General features: G+C 59.1%; 2 protein-coding genes and 1 pseudogene across 2 annotated transcripts; 1 reads left to right on the forward strand and 2 right to left on the reverse strand.

Annotated features, from left to right (window-relative positions):
• Positions 1 to 4,345: 4,345 nt before the first annotated feature.
• Positions 4,346 to 8,252, reverse strand: LOC114199505 (netrin-5). The gene is made up of 5 exons (XM_088026949.1): positions 8,174 to 8,252; positions 7,240 to 7,428; positions 6,951 to 7,100; positions 6,170 to 6,250; positions 4,346 to 4,827 (listed from the first exon to the last, which is right to left on the reverse strand). The coding sequence occupies exons 1-5, from the start codon at positions 8,250 to 8,252 to the stop codon at positions 4,346 to 4,348; spliced, it is 981 nt and encodes a 326-aa protein (XP_087883075.1).
• LOC114199506 (galactoside 2-alpha-L-fucosyltransferase SEC1-like) lies at positions 8,251 to 17,620 on the forward strand. The gene is made up of 4 exons (XM_088026950.1): positions 8,251 to 8,345; positions 8,572 to 8,812; positions 13,208 to 13,319; positions 16,596 to 17,620. Exons 1-4 carry the CDS (start codon positions 8,251 to 8,253, stop codon positions 17,618 to 17,620), a joined length of 1,473 nt encoding a protein of 490 aa, XP_087883076.1.
• LOC148163252 (netrin-5 pseudogene) lies at positions 9,061 to 10,905 on the reverse strand (annotated as a pseudogene).
• Positions 17,621 to 18,464: the final 844 nt, after the last annotated feature.

Genomic DNA, 18,464 nt, shown 5'->3' on the forward strand with positions numbered 1-18,464 from the left:
TCCTTCATCTGTCCTTCAAGACCTACCTCAAATAACAGTCTCTCTAAGAGACATTTCCTGATCTCCAGGCTAGGTTCACAGCCCTCTCCGGGCTCTCCCAGGGAACTGAGACACCTCAGTGATTGACCATAACGCTGTGGGAGTTTTGTTTTTATTTTTATTTTTTTATTTTTATTTTTTAAAGATTTTATTTATTTATTTGACAGAGAGAGACACAGCGAGAAAGAGAACACAAGCAGGGGGAGTGGGAGAGGGAGAAGCAGGCTTCTCGCGGAGCAGGGAGCCCGATGCGGGGCCTGATCCCAGGACCCCAGGATCATGACCTGAGCCGAAGGCAGACGCTTAACGACTGAGCCACCCAGGCGCCCCTGTTTTTATCTTTTTTAAGTGTTTTATTTATTTAGGTAATCTCTGCACGCCATGTGGGATTCGAACTCACAACCCTGAGATCAAGAGTTGCATGCTCTTCAGACTTAGCCAGCCAGGCGCTACCATATCACTGATTTTTTTCTCACAGAGGACTAACCCTGTCCCTCCGGTGCTGAGACCTCCCATGGCTCCCCAGTGCCCCCGCCCAGAAGAAACACACATGCCTTCAGCCTGGTCTTAGAGGCCTCACAAGCCTTGGCTACCACCAATCCCCAGCCCCATCTCTCTTCTACCATACCAGGCCCTTGAGCTTCCAGACCTTTGCACAAACTGTTGCCTCTAACTGGGGTTCTCTTTTCCCTCTTCTCTGCTGGGCAAATTCTTACGCAGGCTCTTATGTACTTCGGGAGTCTGCTTTTCCAGAAAGCCATCAGCAGTGGTGAGGTGGGCAGGAGCCTCCTCGGAGCTCTGGAAGCCACCTGACCCTGAGCCCCCATCAGAGCACACAGACTGGGCTCGATGCCCGGAGGCAGCGGGAAAGGCCAGGCCGGAGGTGGGTCCCAGATGTGGATTTCATGCGTATTTGTCTCGGTTGCTGGGAACAAAGTTTGGGTCATGGGGAACATATGGGGCTTGCCCTGCTCCTCACTTTCATCTCCTACCTCTCTGGCCCCTGGGTGGGAGGCAAGAAGGCCAGGGCTCTCCAGGCCTTGGTGGCTCCCACAGCCCCTCTTCACCTCCTCACCACTCCCTCAGGGAAGCCAGCAAATTGTGCAGATCAGTATTCTTGCCTTCTGGGCTCTGCTCTCCTGGGGGAGATGTGGCCACCGGACACTTGAATAATAACAAACTCAAATGGCTCTTCCTCTGTGCCAGGCTCTGTTCTAAGCCCATTAAACCACAAAGTAACTCTTTCAATCCTCATAACATGCCCTGAGGCGCCTGCCTGCCTGGCCCAGTGAGTGGAAAGTGCTACTCTTGGGTCTCGGGGTTGTGGGTTCGAGTCCCACAGTGGGTGTAGAGATTGCTTAAAAATAAAATCTCAAAATAAGGGGTGCCTGGGTGGCTCAGTCATTAAGCATCTGCCTTCCACTCAGGTCATGATCTCAGGGTCCTGGGATCAAGCCCCGCATAGGGCTCCCTGCTCCGCGGGAAGCCTGCTTCTCCCTCTCCCGCTCCCACTCCCCCGGCTTGTGTTCCCTCTCTCACTGTGTTTCTCTCTGTCAAATAAATAAATAAAATCTTTTTTTAAAGGATTTTACTTATTTATTTGAGAGAGAGAGATGAGAGAGAGAGAAAGCACATGAGGGGGGGGAGGGTCAGAGGGAGAAGCAGACTCCCTGCTGAGCAGGGAGCCCGACGCGGGACTCGATCCAGGGACTCCAGATCATGACCTGAGCCGAAGGCAGTTGCTTAACCAACTGAGCCACCCAGGCGCCCAATAAATAAAATCTTTAAAAAAATAAAATAAAATCTCAAAATAATAATAATAATAATATGCCCCATGAGTTACTTCCTATCATCATAATCATCCCAATTTTACAGATGAGAGAACTGAGGGATATGGAGAGATTCGAACCCAGGCAACCTGGCTTCGGAGTTTATGCCCTTCATGAAAATGGTCTGTCGAGCGGCGCCGTCCAATAGAACTTTCCGTGATGGTGGAAAAATGTTCTGTATCTGCTCTGTCCACTGTGCTAGCCACCAGCCACTTGAACTGTGGCTAATGCAACCAAGGAACCGAAAAAAAAAAAAAAAAAAACCCTGCAGGATAATAAATTTATATTGTTTCACTTGCTGAGTTTGTGGTAATTTGTTATGGCAGCAATAGAAAACTAATACACTGGTTCTTCTCTCTTTCCAGGCACATAAGAGAATTCTACTTCCCCACCTTCATGCTATTTGGTGAAACCATGTGAGTATTCCTGGGCAGTGAGCTAGGAATGGAAGTGCTGAAGTCATTCTTGAGCCAAAGCATTTATTTCTTGTGTGGGACCATTCAGTTCTCTCTCTCCCTGCGGCAGTGATCAAGATGCCATGGGTTGCATTTGGTGCAGTGATAAGATGGTAGATGTCTCTCAGCCTTGAATGACTCTGTGGAGAACCATTCCCTAGTGACTTGTCTGGGACACATACACAACCAAGAAATCAATTTCCATTGTATCATTCCAACAGAGCTAGCTGAACCTGATTAATGGAAGGTCTCAATGAAGTGCAGGCACTAGCTTGCCGTTATATGAGGAAATGCATCCCAGGAAGAGAGAACAGCAAGGGCAAAGGCCCTGGGGCAAGTGAGCTTGAATTTTAAAGGAACTGGAGGGAGGTCAGTGTGGCTGAAGAGGTGCGAACGAGGGGGGGGTTGTAGGAGGTAAGGTCAGTTATATGGTGGGAGTAGATCATGTAGGGCCCTGTAGGGCAGGGAAAGGGCTTTGGATTTTATTCTGAAAGAAAGGATTTGCTGATGGACAGGACACGCGGGGGTGGGGAGGGGGCAGGGGGCAAATGCCCCACTAAATTGGCTTCAAGAGAGAATGGAAAAAGACAAGGAATATAGTTTTGCTGGAACAGAGAATGCTTCTTAGAAAATCCCTTAAAGAGGGGCGCCTGGGTGGCTCAGTTGGTTGAGCATCCAGCTCTTGGTTTCGGCTCAGGTCATGATTCCAGGGTCATGAGATCAAGCCCCGCCTCAGGCTCCACACTCAGTGTGAGTCTGCTTGAAATTCTCTCCTTCTCCTTCCCCCTCAGTCCCTCCCCCCACACTCTCTCTCGCTGTCTAAAATAAGTAAATAAAATCTCTAAAAAAAAAAAGAAAGAAAAGAAAAGAAGAAGGAAATCCCTTAAAGACTCCTAACTGCTGCTTCAGAGATGCCCCCACCCTGGACCCAGCTGAAGCCAAAGACAAGTTTCCCAGATTTAGGATATTATTGGTGGCTTGGGGATTAAACAGTCACTTCCTGGAAGCTATTTCCTGCCTTTTTCGGTCTCATAAGTTGCATAGCAGAACCTTGACTGGCGGGCCTGTTCTCTCTTTCTAGTACCCTATGACATCATGGCCCACCCTGACCCTCCATTGGCAGAGAGGTCCACTTTCCTCTTGGGGAAGGAACAGGTTGCTCTCTAGGCCCAAATGGACCCTAAGTCATATCCCTTCCTCTGAGAATCCCTCAAAGTACTCCCTCGGGGACTCTCCTGCAAAGATCACCCAAATTTGAAATGGTGTTGTCCATTGTGGCTGCAGGGGGCAGAGGTCAGGGTGGCAAGGAAGGTCCTAGGCCATGACAACCTTCCATGCCATAGTACTTACTGCCTTTTTTTTTTAGCTCCACTCCTCTGGCCTGTGGGTACCCAGCTGTTAGGTGGGAGTAAAATTCTGCTCAGCACCAAGTGATGCCGTACCACTCTGTGGCTCCCAATTGGCTATTCTCTCAGGAAAGCGTTTAGGCTGCACTTCCAAGACCAGATGAACCTCGGTCAGAACCCTCTTTGGATATTCACTCCAAGTCCTTTCATTCCTTTCTCAGAGACTATCCTAGGGCCCATCAGGAACACAAAGTGCCTAAGTGTGGAACTTTCTGGAAATCCGGCCCCGCTGTCCTTTCCTTCGGCTCATTTCCCGCCTTTTCTCTCCACCCTCCCTCCCACTGGCTTCTGGCCAATCGTCAGGCAACACAAACCTCACTAGCACGCGGTGATGTCATACCAGCTCTTTGATTGGATTAGGCGTTTTGTCCCGGAGCATAGCGGTCCTTCGCGCGCGTGGGTTTACTTCATCGGCCTCTGCGAGACCCTCCCAGCACATATCAGGTGCTGTAGCCGAAATTCCCCCAAGATTTAAGACTTTATTAGGGTACTAGCCGCCCAGGTCACAGGCCAAAAGTCCTCGCCCGACACCAAAAGTCTTGCTGGCGTTGTGCCGCCTTGGGGGGACGAGGGGGTTGTCCCTCGGCCTGCACGGTGCCGGCGCGTGCCAGTGACGTCAGGGGCTCCACGGCGTCTGATTGGCTCGCTCAGGGACGCGCCGTCGAAGTGGAAGGCTCACCTCACGGTCGCCTCCAAGTTCCTCCGTCGGCAGTGCAGGCGCCCAGCTGCGGCCCTGGTGCTCCGGCCCTGGATTTGGGGTGGGGGGCTGCAGGCCGCGGCAGCCCCCGGCGCGCTCCTCCAGCTGCAGCCGCCGCAGAGGCCGGGCCCAGCGTGGCCTCCAGGGCAGCGCGAGGCCGTGGCGGTCGAGGACTAGGCGCGCGGGGTCGGGGCGGCCGGCCGCGCTGCCCAGCAGCAGGTAGTCGGTGTCGGGCTGCAGGCGCAAGCAGCCGCAGGCCAGGTCGGCGCGGGGCACCCAGGCGTCCTGGCCGCCGCGGCGCACCGGCCGCGCCCGCTGCTTGTACACGGCCAGCACGCGCACAGCCAGCCGCTGCCACGCCGGGCCCGCCGCCTGCGACGCCAGCACCTGCGCGCGGAGAACTGCGGGGAGGGTTGCCGTCAGGCCCGGGCTGCGGGAGCCTCTGGGGTCACGCGGGGTCAGTCCCGGTGGGGCGGGGGGGGGGGGGCAAGACCCGGGGGTGGGCTCCCAGGATACCCTTCAGGAAGGAGAGAGACCTTAAACGTTTGAGGGGGAGAGGTCTGGGGGTCTGGCCCTGTGTCGTGAATGCTGGAGCCTTCTGGAGGAGACTTGGTCGAGTCGAGGAGGGCAGGGCTTATGGAGTGTGAGGTGGGGTGCCAGGATTGTGATTAGGAAGGGTGGGGCGATGGAGGGCTCCTCCTGTGGAGGGGAGGCCAAACAGAGAGAGGAGCCTGGGAACATGGCACACGCCTTGTGGGACACTTTGGTTGGGGTTTATCCTGGGAACAGCAGATGCCAGAATGACCTAAAGTGTGGGGAGGGTTGACTAGGGGGACTCTACAGTGTGTGTGGCTGGGAACAAGGCAGACGAGGCAGGTCCAGGGTCTTGAATGTGGCAGAGTCAAAAGATGTCAGAAGCAGAGCCCCTGGAAAAGGGTATTGCTCAGGGAGGGGCTCTGGGACAAATCTGGGGGGCAGAAGGAGGTCAGAACCTAGAACCTGAGGGTTGAGGTCATACTGGTGGTGATTCAAAAACATGTGCTCTCTGAAGGGCTGAGGTGAGACGTGTTGGGGGCAGGACTCTGGCTTACAAGCTAAGTCTATGGGGCAGAAGATCCCTGTGGGAGGCAGGAGGAGAAGATTCCATCTTCCAAGTCCCAGACCAGTGGCCAGATGATGATTCTCAGAGAGGAGAGGCCTGGGGTCTTATACCATTGAGGGAAGCCACAGGCTGGTCTGGATTCAAGGGCTGGGCTGCACTCCGGAGTATCTAAGAGATCTGAGTTACCTGAGGGCATAGGCCCTGAGGTCATGGGGCTGGTGTGGACTGGTGTGACCTGATGAATTAGGGGACTTTGGGGGCGAGCCTCTGGGGGAGTGGGGCTGCGGTTCAGGATTTGGGACCCTGATGGGAGGCGGAAAGTGTCTAAGATAGGCAGGACCCTCCATTCAACCGGCACCCCTTTGTCCTTCCAACCCCAGGAGGTCCCCTTTCTCCCTCAAAGATGTCCGGCTGAAGGAGGCCAAGAACATGGGGAAAGAGGAGACATAGGAAGATAGGGAACACCCCCACTCCACTGCCCCTGCCCCCCTTTGTGTTCTGTCCCATTAGGTCCGAGATCAGGAAGGGTCCTTTAGAGTCCCCCTTCCCATTTAAGATGAGAGAGCTGAAGGTGGAGAAGGTCTGAGCAAGTCATCAGAACACCTGAGTAGCTGCCGGCCATTTTTCTCCCCAGCACTCACCGTAGTCCTGCTGGCAGTACCTCCGAAGGCTCATGTGTACCCTGGTGTCCGAGACATTGCAGTAGTTTTGACATTGAGGGTCTGGGGAGGGTTAGGTCGTCTGCAGTGGGTTCTGGAGGCCTGGACCGCAGCGTCCAACCCTGCCCATCCCCCCATTCCATTATGATGGACAACTGGGGTGCCCCACCCCTTGGGACTTGGCTCATTGGGCCACCCCTGGATCCCCACCTGGGGACCCAAGCAACCCATCCCTGATCCCTCTTGCTGTCAGTATTCTCCACACCAGCCTGTCTTACCAGAGCTGTAAGCACCAGGGGTAGTAGCAAGGGGGGTTGTTGCCTCTGGAATTCCTGAGAGAGACCAAAGGAAAACTTTCACCTTAGTGCCCCCTCCCCCGCAGCCGCCACCCCAACAGGAATCCAGGCATCCAGACCCCATGTCTATTCCCTTATGGCCCAAGAGTGCGAGCGCCCTTTGCCCTCCTCCTCCCAGGACCTGGAGTTGGTCCCTAGTCCCTTCTTCCTTCAGATCCAGGAATGTAGACCCCCCCCAGCCCCCTCCTCCCTCAGACTCAGGAGTCCAGGCTCCTAGCCTCCTCCTTCCCAAGACCAAGGAGACTGGAATTTGAGTCCCCACCTCCCCCAGAGGCCCAGAGTCGGACCTCCAGCCTCTAGCTCCCATCTCCCAGGGACCCGGCCGTCAGCATCCTTGCCCACTGGAGAGCTGGGATGTCCCCTTCCCACCCCACTTAGGACTTGCAGCCCCGCCCCTTGTCACTCACGCTGGCAGGGCATCTGGGGAGAGCGGCTCTGCTGGTAGCCGGGACCACAGCGGTTGCACGTGAGGCCGGTGACCCCTAACTTGCAGGGGCACTGCCCACTGGTTTGGTTGCAGACGCCCCCCGTGGCCCCGATCGGGTGACACTGGCAGGCTACATGAGGAGAGGAGCTGGGGACCTGGGGTGTCAGGGCCCCAGAGGTTCCTTCCCAGTCCCCGCCCCCCCGCCCGCCAGCCCCAGGAGTCGGGCCCTGCATCCTTTCCCTCTGGGCCAGGCTTCGGGCCGCACTCACCCCTGCAGGCCTTGCGGCTGGTGACAGGCTGGCTGGGGTCCCTCCAGAACCCCGGCTGGCAGTAGTGACAGTGTCGCCCGGCCGTGTGGTGGCGGCACCGCTCACAGACACCCCCGCTCCGGCCGCCGGACAGCCGGAAGAGCTCCGAGTTGAACCTGCAGCGTCGGGCGTGCTGGTTGCAGGAGCAGGCTAGAGACAGGACGGGGCAGGCGCATCAGCCTCCCGCCTTCCCTTCCCGGTCCCCAGCTTTTCCCCCCACTGCCCCCCCCAGAGGTCCCAGACCCTGCTCATTCTCATCTTTAAGGTGGGTGCACCGGACTGGAGTGGGCGAGCCTGAGGGGCCCGATGGACCTGAACGTCTGTGTGAAACTGGGGGCTCAGGGAGGAGTGGCCACTCCAGAGGCGCAGGCTGTGGGGTCAGCCCTGCCCCCGCATGTCCACTCCCCACTGTGCTCCCTGGGCAAGTGACTTCTTTCTGTAGCTCGGTCTCCTCCTCTGTAAGATGGCAGTCACAGTGTCCACTCCGTGAGGTTGAAAGGAAACCAAAAGGATATAAAGGGCTCGACCCAGGGCCCGTGACACAGAGCAGGCATTTGGGGCTCAGTGTGCTTCGTTCTCAGAGCGGCTCCGTGAGGCTTGCATCTTGCCAATGCGAAAACGGGGACGCAGAGAGGCCAAGTCATTTGCCCAAAGTAACACAGCCCAGGGGCAGTCCCAGGTAGGCTCAGCACCCAGGGCTTCTGGCTTCAGAGTCTGTGCTCTTGGCAGCCAGGCTGCAGCGTGGCCCACGACTGGCGTGAGGATTCTGGGGGTTTACGTGCACGCGTGTGTTCCTGCAGAGCGCTGATCGGTGAGGCTGTGGCTCTTGAACCTTAACTACTTCTCAGTTACTGAGAAACGTTAAAGAAGAAACCACACAGCTTCCAGGGCCCACCCCCAGGCCTTCTGCTGGGCCCAGGGATCTGTGTTTCTAGCCAGCGTTTCTGAGTGAGATGCCGCGGGAGGGGGTTCATGGACCATTCTTGGGAGAGGTTTAAGGAGTTTCTGACTCCCGAGGGGTTCAGGAGGCCTCGGCTGGCAGGTGCCGAGAACACAGAGGGGCAGCAGTGGGAAGGTCAGGACGCCGAAGCAGCTGTGTGTTCTTGGAAGAACGACTCGCCTCCCTAAACCCCTTGGTTTCCTCCTGTGCAGTGGGGATCTCAGCCCCTCTCTCCCAGGGTTGTCAGGGGCCTTAAGAGGTAGCAGTACTCTTCAGGTTATTGGTGGGAAGAATCAGGCTTTGGATTCTTTCTGACCTGAGGGTGATCACTTCACCTCACTTCTGTCTGGAAGACTCAGGTGGCGGGAAGGGGTTCAGAGCACCGTGCCTATAAAGCCGGCAGCTCTGCAACAGGACGCGGTCCCACGCCGTCCGAGACCCTGCTTTATCACAACACCGTCGGCTTCTTACCCAGGTTCAGAGGCCAGTGCCATGCTCAGCTTGGGGCAATGTGGTGATCCTCAGAGGGGCGACCTTCCCAGCTCCCAGGCCGCGTCCAGGCCCAGGATGAACCAAATCCCACCCCCAGGCAATGTGAGTCTCCCCTCCTCCCCGTCCCCATCCTGCAGGGGCCTTGGGTCTGGCTGGTGGGAATGGACCAGAGGTGGTGGGGGTGGAGGGTCTAGGAAGACCCCAGGGGGGATGAGGACAGAGTGGGGAGCCAAGGATGGTGGGGCGGGCTGTAAGTTCCTCCACGGGGCAGGGCAGAAAGAAAGAGAGGAGGGAGTGGGTAAAGAACTGGAGGGTGGAGAGAGAGGAGGGGTGTGTGTGTGTGTGTGTGTCTATCTGTTGGTAGAATAGAGGTACTTCCCAGGGCCTGGTACCACACTCAGACCCTCTAGCCCGGCCTGCAGGCTGGCGTGGAAGGAGGGCTGTCTCTGAGGAGGGGCTGCTGGAGCAATGGAGAAGGGCCCAGACTCTGGAAGCTCCAGGTCTGGAAACACGGGGGAGGGGAGAGGGTGTGGACTGGGCCTGGGGAGCGCTGGTCTAGCTGCATGGCCCGTGGATCGCCCATTATCTAGGAAGGTCTGCCTCCTGAGTCCAGTCCCAGCACCGCCCCTTGCTGGCGTTGAGCCTTAAGGCAAGTGGTGCATCCCCTCGAGGGGCCCCCCCCTTCTTCATCTGGGGAATGATAACATTGGTAGATGCGAAGCAAGCTCTTCTTCGGTGCCAGGTACCACACTAAGCTTTATTCTAAGGATGCATATCGACCCACTGGATGTTCACTACAGCCTGTGAAAGAAATGCTGTTACTGTCCCCACTTTACAGGCGAGGAGGTGGAGGCACAGAGAGGTCAAGTCACTTGCCTGTGGTCACACAGCTGGGAAGCAAAGGAGCTGGGATTTGAGCCCAGGCTGGCTGGCTGGCTGGCTCGCTGCCGAGCCTGTGTGCCTATCTGTCACCCTAGAGTACCTAGCGTGACGGCCCCTGACAGGAGTTTGGCAGGGACAAGCCAAGACCCCCCCCCCCCCACTGGACTCCCTGAGCTCAGATTCGGACCCTGCCACTCACTAGCTGTGTGTCCTTGTGCAAGGGACTTCTCACCTCTAGGCTCATCTCCTCGTCTATGAAACGGACCTGATGATAAAACCCGCCTGGTACATAGGTGATCGGTACATAGATACTTAATGAGTAAATACATCCCCCGTGTGGTGGGTCTGATGCGTTGGGAGGTCCTGCTGCCTTGCTTCCCACGCTCATGCAGGAAATGTTATTCGTAGCAGCGTCTGATGGCGTGTGGGGCAGAGACTGGATGTGTGGGGGGGAGGCGGCAGGGACTGGGGCAGGCAGGTGGAGCGCAGGTGGGAGGCTGTGGGGGAGGGGAAGAGAGGAGCCAGCTCAGGAGCAGTGGGGGTGAAGCGAGGAGCAAGGCGCCCTAGGGAGGGAGAGAGCACAGTGCCTGTGGGGACCAGGGACCAATCTGCTGGAGAGTCGGGCGGGGGGCCGGGCTAGGGGTGGGTGAGAGCGGGAAGAGGGGGGCCCAGGACTCACGCAGGCAAGGGTGGGGGTGCCAGGGCGTGGCAGGCCGCCAGGGCCAGTCTCGATGGGATGGGCGGCAGCTCTCGCACCCAGGGCCGGTGGTGTGGTGGCGGCAGCGACAGCGGGGGGGCCGGGCGCGGGCGGCACAGCGGGCTGCGTGGCCGTGGCATTGGCAGCGGCCCCTCACTCCAGCCGCTGCCAGCCCCGCCCGGCCCCCGAACTCCATGCGGAGGTGACTGACCACCACGCTGGATTTAGGGCCCGGTGGGGCTCGGAAGGTCACCTTCTCGGGGCCCCCCAAGGCCCCAGGCCAGGCGGGTCTGCGCCACAGCGATCTCCAGGGACCTCCGGTGGCCCAGGCGGCAGACAGGACCAGGGCTGGGGATCCTGGGGTGCAGAAGCGCAGGCTGACAGACGTCAGGAGGAAGGGGCCACCCAGGGCCAGGGTTAGACTGCCATTGCAGGTGGCCCGGGGGCTGAGGGCCGCCCCCAGGGAGAGGGCACAGGCCTGGGGACAGGAGGCCGCTATGCCAGCCAGCCGGGTCACTGGTGGGAGGCAGAAGCGGGGGCGGCCACCTGGATGGTAACATGGGTCTGCGGTGGTGGCCTGGCTCAGGAGGAGCAAGAGGGCAAAGGTCACGGGCATGGTCCTAGCAGAGCAAGTACCTGGAGAGGAGAGGAGTGATCAGGCTGAGGGCCTCAGGCTGCCCTCATGGGTCAGCCTCCACCCCGCTCCCCGCCCCCAGGCTCTCTGAGGAACCCCCGGCATTCCACCCCCAGCCCTGCCCAAGCCCCCTCCCCGGCTGCTTCTAAGCGAGGAAAATAGTTCCATCTGGGGAGAATTACTGTTTACATAACCCAAAGGGAAAAGAACGCAAGCAAAATTGAGAATTTTGCCTGAACTAATCTGTAGCTTAACACCCCAGAGCTATCGTCAGTGTCGAGGGGTGGGGGCCCTGGGGAGAGGGCAAGGGGTGGGGACAGATGGAGAAACCTAGACAGACCACAGCGGGGAGGGGGACCTAGAGACCGATGAAGAAGAGCAGAGACAAATAAATAGAGAAAGGGACCGCGGCACGGACAGCAGAGACGGACAGAGAGGAGGCGACCCAAGTCGGAAGGGAAGGGCCAGGTGCAGAGAAGGAACCGTGAGGAGAGAGGACCGAACCTAAGGGGAGGCCGGAAGGCCCAGACAGATCGCGGCTGGACACCCAGAGCCACAGGGAGTTGGGGGTGGGGCGGGAATGGAGTCCCAGGGAGCCTGGGGCCAGGACAGACAGACAGGCAGACAAGACAGACCTGGGGGCTCAGAGACACCCCCAGGGAGCAAGAGGAGAACAGAGGGCCTCGCTGGCCTGGTCGGTGGGGAGGCGGGGAGGGGAAGCAGGGGAGGGGCTTGCGGGGCATCAGAAGCGGGAGGCCAGGCCCCTGGCCCACGAGGATCAGAGCAGAGGCCCTTTCCCACGTGGGGCCCTAACCTTGTTCTCCACACCCAGGGCACGGAGGGGGATTAGCGCCAAACAACCCAGCAGCCCCCTCCGCTGCCACCCACCCCCAGCCTCCACCCAGCCTTAACCCTTTCCCGCCCGGGTGCAAAGCCCAGAGAACTGTGCTAAGGAACCGGAGGGGGTCATGCGGGGACTAGAAGCCTGGGTCACTCTGGAGCTGGAGAGGGGGGCTAGGAAAGCAGATGCCTGAGTCCCCCCTGAGAATTCAGGGTGGGAGGACCCTGTCCTTAAATTTCGGAGGACTTCCTGATAATCTCAGCCCTCCCCACTCCCGCCTGCCATCCTAGGCCTCAGGGTCGGGAGAGCGGAACCCCCACATTCTCTACCCACCCTAAGGTCCCCAGATTAGAAAGGGGAACAGATGTGGGGGGTGGCAGGTGCCGGCGAGGGTGGGGGCAGAAAGAGAGGCAGGGCAGGGCCAGATGCCAGGACGTCCGAGGGGGGCCTGAAGTCCAGACCCCCGGGATGGCAGAGGCTAGGAAGGACTTAGTGCTGAAAGCCCTCCTCCCCCCATCTTCCCCTTCCAGGGCCGGCAGCCCCTAAGGAGGAACTTCCTCAGGTTTGGGGGCCTTGGAGCCTTTTCTGGGCCCCACTGTCCATGCCCCTGGCTTGCTCCTGGCTGGGAGTCTGTGAGGCATCTGGGGGTGCAGCTGGGGTCACAAACACCCCCAGCCTGATTTCACAGCCTGCAGTGTCCCCACTGCGGTTGCCACGTGCAGAGACAACCTCCCCGGGCCCCGGATTTCGGGCATCACCCTCCGCCCCTCCCAATGAGCCTAGCGCCATTTTGTGCACTTGCGGCCCCTGGCATTTGCCTTGTCCCTTAGCGCCAGCCTCGTTAAGGACCGAGCCCCCATCTCCTACCTCTCCTTTCTTGCCTGGGTGGTTCACGGGGTACCATCTTCTGGCCCTTAGCACCTTGGACAGCCAGGCCGCGAGTCCCCCGGTGTTCCTGGAGGGTCCAGAAGCCGGCCCCTGCCCATCTGGGAACCCAGATGTCCAGCCCTTAGCCCCTACCCCTCTGAGAGCCAGGGCCCAGTCCCACCCCCCTTTAAGGAGCAGAGTCTAGCTCCCACCAGACCCATCGTTAGGCCCCCATGCCTGGGCCGTGAGGGGGTCCATCTGGGACCCAGGCTCCTCTTCCCCGGCTTTTTTGCACGCACCCCACCCTTTGCCCCTAATGTTGGCCAAACCTGCACCCAAGAAGAGCGTGTCCCCTGCAGTTAGCTCCTCACGTGTTCTTCCCTCCCGCAGGAGCTTGGCGGCGGCGTGGGCTCTCAGAAGTGAGTGCTGAGTGGCTGTTGTCAGGCCCCAGGCTAGTGGGGGTTCTGGGCGGGAGCTCAGAGCAGAGCCCGCAGAATCCAACACCACCACCGCTCCCCCCCCACCCCCACCCCCGCCCCAGTCCCCTCACCAACCACAGCCACGCTCTCCCCGCAGGGACCCCAGCCAGCCACGCCACCCAGGACTGTGTGGGACGTGAGGGATGTCGCCCCAGGGGGGCCCGAAACCGGGCAGCCCCGAGCATGCTGGCCCAGGAGGCTCAAGGCAGGTAGGATGGGACAGCGGCCCCATGGGCTTCCCGGGTCTGGGGTCCCCGCTGCACTGACACTCAGACCCCTGCCCCACTGACTCCCCACAGCAGGCAGGCAGGCGTTAGGCCGGCCGGGCTCAGCCCACCACGTGGTGGTGCGGGCCATCGGGAAGGGAAGGGGCTGACCTGCCAGGCGGTGGGACCCCCAGCCAGCATCTCCTCCCTTCTGGACCCTTCTGTCAGCTGTGGGTAAACTGAGCATTAAGGTGAGTCACTTGCCTTTTGGAAGGATCTGGGCGGCCACCGGGAACCCTAAAGAATCGGGCCGCTTTCTAAGACGGTGGGGAAGGAAGTGAGGAGGCAGAATCCCTGGGCCTCCCTTGTCCCACGTTGGAGGGAGAGAGCAGGGACCCCGAGGGGGACAGGGACAGAGCTCAAAGCCAGCGTCCCCATGGCCAGTTTCCTGCGAGGCCTCAACACTTCAGATTTGTCTCTGAAGTTCAGAGTTCGCATTTCATGCCAATGTGCCTGTCAACCATTATGAACCCACTGGTTTTGACTAGAAAAATAACACTTTCCACCCCTTCCCGCTGAGGAGAGCAAGGGTCTCGGGAGCCCAGGGCTTTGCATGCGCTTATTGTGGGGCTGCATGGACCTGACGGGGATATGCCCCCCCCCCCGCCACTGGTGGGAGCCTGTCCTGGGGGTCGGGAGGCCGCAGCCAGGACAGTCTGTGATTCTGGTTCCAGGGGACCCCCCTGCGCCACCGTGGAGGGGCGAGCCTGGGCCAGAGTCAGGACAGGGACATCGCATTTGAAATTAGGCTGTGGGGAGGAGTTGGCTGCAAGAGAAAGGGGTTAGGAGCGGAGACACCCCCAAATCCGAGGGGGCATACTGGTTCCGGGGACAGGCGGTGTGAACGACAGGGTAAACTCGTCCACGATCCCCCTGCCTCCACACCCTTGTCAGGTTTACAATCTAGAGGAGAGATCGCTACAGAAAAGTAATAAGCAATTCTGTTCTAGAGAAGAGCCAGAAGGCGAGAGGGGCTTCAGAGCAAAAGCAAGCAGGGAAGTGGGGGCAGGGGCGGGGGTCTGGAGGGGACATTTGGTCTGAGACCTGAAAGTGGTGAGGGCAAGCCACTCGGGCATCATCAAGGCAGGAGCGACCAGGGCAGAGGGAATGGCCAGAGAAAATTCGAGAAGGTTTAGATCTTGCTTTATTTTCCTCCCCTCCCCGGGACAAGAAGTTTCTTAAGCTAATGTGACCTGGAGGAAAGCTTTCTTCCTCACTTTTGTTTTTCACAGCCTGAGCTGCTTGAGGCGATTAGCACCCCTTAAAGGTGCCTTTGTGGGGGGGGGGTTGTTGGGGGAAGGGCAGAAGCAGCCAGAGCTGAGAGGAAAGAATTCTCCAAGTTGGGATGGAGACTTTTTTTTTTTTTTTTTTGGAGGAGTTCCTCAATTACTGGGCACCTTCACCCTCACAGTGCCCCAGAGGGGAGGCAGGACCTCCCTGGGGCACAGCTCTGTGGTGGCTCAGCAGGGTGGGACCCACAGCTCTGGGCTTCCAGAGATCTTTCATCCCTACCTCGGTGGCCCAGAAATAACAGAGGCCCCACGTGGCAGGGCGAGTCGTACTCACGTATAACTGGACGGAGAGTATGCATCTGAGTGCTCTGCCTTAGGAAGCCTCGAAAAATCCATTACAGCAATGGAGAGCACAGATTGCTGAGCCACAGTGCCCGGGGTTCAACTCCACGCGCTCCCTCTTTCCTAGCTGTGTGACCTAAGGCAGGTTTCTTAACCTCTCTGGGCCTTAGCAGCCTCATCTGTTAAATGTGCCTAACAATGCGCCTTCCTCACAGGAGAGCATGAGGCCTAAATGAGTGAAGACAGGCCCACAGTCTCACTCCTGAACCTCTTTGGACCAGACGTGGTTCAGAACGTGTGCCCGCCCCATGGCGGGGTGCGGGGTCTGGGCAGCATCCCATAATTGAACATTATCTTTTCTCCAGCAGAACACACGGGCATCACATTGAGTCAAGTCTCCAAGTAGCCGCAGGCCAATTCAGGCCACATTTTTGTCCCCAAACGAGTTCAATTCAGATGGGGGTTGGCCACCACTCTTTAGGAAGGTGGCCGGTAAGGAATCGCGGATGGGGCGAATAAGTGCTGGGGCCAGTGCCACAGCCCTGATGCGCTATTTTTCTGAGACTTTCCTGACAAAAAGCCAGGAGAGGGAGCTCTTGAGACTCAAGGACAGAGGGTGGCCTCAGGACAGGCTGCCGGATTCGCAGAGCCCGAGATGAAAACATGGTGTGCCTTATTCGGATGTATTGATCATTTCTAGCCGGTGAGAGCAGAGCATTAAATCAAGTGCAGCCCCCCCCCCTTTAGTTTTTAAAAGTAAACTCTGCCCCCAACATGCAGCTCAAACTCACAACCCCGAGATGAAGAGCCGCCTGCTCTACTGACTGAGCCAGCTGAGTGAAGCGTAGGTCCTTAAGAGTGCGGTCCGTGGGCAACCGCACGGGTCACACACCATGGGGGTGGCCCTGCGCGGTGGGTACCTTTGTCCCGAGTGGCTGCATCGTCCCCAGTAGCCCAGGCTCCAGTCCCTGCTCAGCTCACCTGCTCTGGCTTTGGGACCTGGCCGGCCCCGCAAGCTGGCCCCAGGCAGGACCTGAGCTGAGCCGGCAGTGTGGTAAGGATTGGGACAGAGCTGTCACCAGCCCAGGGAGAAGAGGGGCTCATTCTTTGGCAACTAAAGCAGCGGGCAGGGCATTTCTTATACCCCCCCCCCAGTGGAGGGAGGGTGATGTCCTACTTAGCCCTCCTGTGGAAGAGCCAGCCGACCTCGCTGGGTACCCACATTGAACAAGAGACCTTTGAGGAGGGCCCAGGAGTGTTCAGATTTCCCAAAGGGTCAGATTACTAAAGGGAGGAGCCCTGGAATATTGGAGGAGGAGGAGAGCTGAGGCAAGGTCCAGGGAACCCTGCCATTCAAGGGGGCTGGCAGAAGGAGAGACGGGGCACCTGGACGGCGGGTGGGACAGAAGGCAGAGTGTGAGGAGTGGGGGTCCTGCCACCCAGCGCTTCCTTCTGCCCACGAGACTCCTGAGCTGCAGCCTCAGGGAAACCGCAGGTAGAAGGGAGAGCAGAAAGTGGGTCAGGACGCGTTGGACACCCCTGGCCTTGCTTGGAGGCGTTGAGTGCAGGAACGGATGATTTGGGGGTGAACAAGACTCGGGTGCCCCTAGCCGTCGCTCCTGACTGTCCTCTCTCCTCCCCCCAGCCATCGTGGGATTCCGGGCCACTTGCCCTTCCTCCTCCACCATCTACTTCCTCTTCATCCTCTTGGTGGTGTCCACCATCTTCCACTCCCATCACCGCCTGGCCCTGGTGCCCACCCCCTGGGCCTACTCAGGCCGCGTGGTCCTCCTCCCCAGACACCTGCCCATGGGGGGCATGTTCACCATCAACGCCAAAGGCCGCCTGGGGAACCAGATGGGGGAGTACGCCACCCTGTACGCCCTGGCCAAGATGAACGGGCGGCCGGCCTTCATCCCGGCCGCGATGCACAGCACGCTGGCCCCCATCTTCCGAATCAGCCTCCCGGTCCTGCACGGCGCCACGGCCAGCAGGATCCCGTGGCGGAACTACCACCTGAACGACTGGATGGAGGAGCGCTACCGCCGCATCCCGGGGGAGTACGTGCGCCTCACCGGCTACCCCTGCTCCTGGACCTTCTACCACCACCTGCGAGACGAGATCCTGCAGGAGTTCACCTTGCACGACCACGTGCGGGAGGACGCCCAGAAGTTTCTGCGGGACCTGCAGGCCAAGTGGGCCCGGCGGGCGACCTTCGTGGGGGTCCACGTGCGCCGGGGGGACTACGTGCGCGTCATGCCGCGGGTGTGGAAGGGCGTGGTCGCCGACCGGGGCTACCTGCGCCGGGCCCTGGACTGGTTCCGGGCCCGCTACCGCTCCCCAGTCTTCGTGATCACCAGCGACGACATGGCCTGGTGTCGGCAGAACATCAACGCCTCCCGGGGGGACGTGGTGTTCGCGGGCAATGGCCTTCAGGGCTCCCCCGCCAGGGACTTTGCGCTGCTCACGCAGTGTAACCACACCATCATGACCATTGGGACGTTCGGGATCTGGGCCGCCTACCTGGCCGGGGGGGACACCGTCTACCTGGCCAATTTCACCCTCCCCGGCTCCCCCTTCCACTGGATCTTCAAGCCCCAGGCGGCCTTCCTGCCCGAGTGGGTGGGCATCGCTGCTGACCTTGGGCAGGCCAGAGAGACTGGCCCCTAGCCCGGTGTGTGGCGTGTCCCTCCCTCGCCCTGGGGCCAACAGGCTGTGCCCCGGAGCTGCAGCACCTGTGTTTGCCTCCAGGTCACGATGCTTCCCAGCTGGGCCACCTCAGACAAGTGACTTAACCTCTCTGGGCCTTAGCGTGCCAACTGCAAAGTGGACCTAATACAGAATTTACCTCCGCAGCTCCTGCAGCAAGTTTATTTAGTGTCTTGGGAACCCGAACCTGAACCTGAACCCGAACAGGCACATGGGTGGCGTATCCTGAACTTTCGGGCTACTTTAAGATGGAAACGTATATTTTGCCTTCTCTTCGTCTGTAGCTTCAGGAGCGTGAGTCCAAGTGTTTTGCCCTTGCCTCCTGGGAGGGTTCGGTGAAGCTGTTCCTGTCCTCAAGTCAAGGAGAGCCAAATATCAGGCTTTGGGTTTCATGGGCCTCATCATGAAAGGGAGGGAACCCGGGATTTGAGAGGATGAATCTCGGGGAGGTACCCTCAGTGGGGAGGCGAGGTGCCTGGAAATGGGGGTGGGCGTGGGGGGGGGCAGGACTCAGGCAGGACTCCACACCACTCGGCCGGCAGCAGCAAAGATGCCCAGAGTCCAACGTCCTAGAAGAGGCGGGCGGACCTCAGGGGGCTCCAGGAAGCACGGCCATGTCAGCAGCCACCTGCAGACGGATGGCCTCACCCTTTGGCACTGCCTATGCCCCCCAGGACCCAGAGCCACTCTGAGAAACCCCCATGTGGACAAGAGTTGGAACAGGGTATCACAGTATGGGTTATCCTGTGTTCAGTGCATTTGGAACTATGGAGATAACCAGTATGTTTTATTGGTGTAGTGCTCC

This window comes from Eumetopias jubatus, unplaced genomic scaffold, assembly GCF_037043125.1.
Source record: "Eumetopias jubatus isolate StellerSeaLion01/CBP00866 unplaced genomic scaffold, mEumJub1_p1.0 scaffold_10, whole genome shotgun sequence".
In the NCBI taxonomy this organism is placed as follows: Eukaryota; Metazoa; Chordata; class Mammalia; order Carnivora; family Otariidae; genus Eumetopias; species Eumetopias jubatus.

Bases quoted from the DNA above. Each gene is read 5' to 3' on its own strand.
- LOC114199506 (XM_088026950.1), top strand. From the start codon at position 8,251: ATGGACCATTCTTGGGAGAGGTTTAAGGAGTTTCTGACTCCCGAGGGG. The intron at 8,346-8,571 runs GTGGGAAGGTCA...TCTGTCTGGAAG, and splicing joins GAGAACACAGAGGGGCAGCA to ACTCAGGTGGCGGGAAGGGG. The intron at 13,320-16,595 runs GTAGGATGGGAC...TCCTCCCCCCAG, and splicing joins GCCCAGGAGGCTCAAGGCAG to CCATCGTGGGATTCCGGGCC.
- LOC114199505 (XM_088026949.1), bottom strand. From the start codon at position 8,252: ATGAACCCCCTCCCGCGGCATCTCACTCAGAAACGCTGGCTAGAAACA. The intron at 7,429-8,173 runs GTGGGCCCTGGA...TCCTGTCTCTAG, and splicing joins GCCCAGCAGAAGGCCTGGGG to CCTGCTCCTGCAACCAGCAC. The intron at 7,101-7,239 runs GTGAGTGCGGCC...CTCCTCATGTAG, and splicing joins CAGCCGCAAGGCCTGCAGGG to CCTGCCAGTGTCACCCGATC.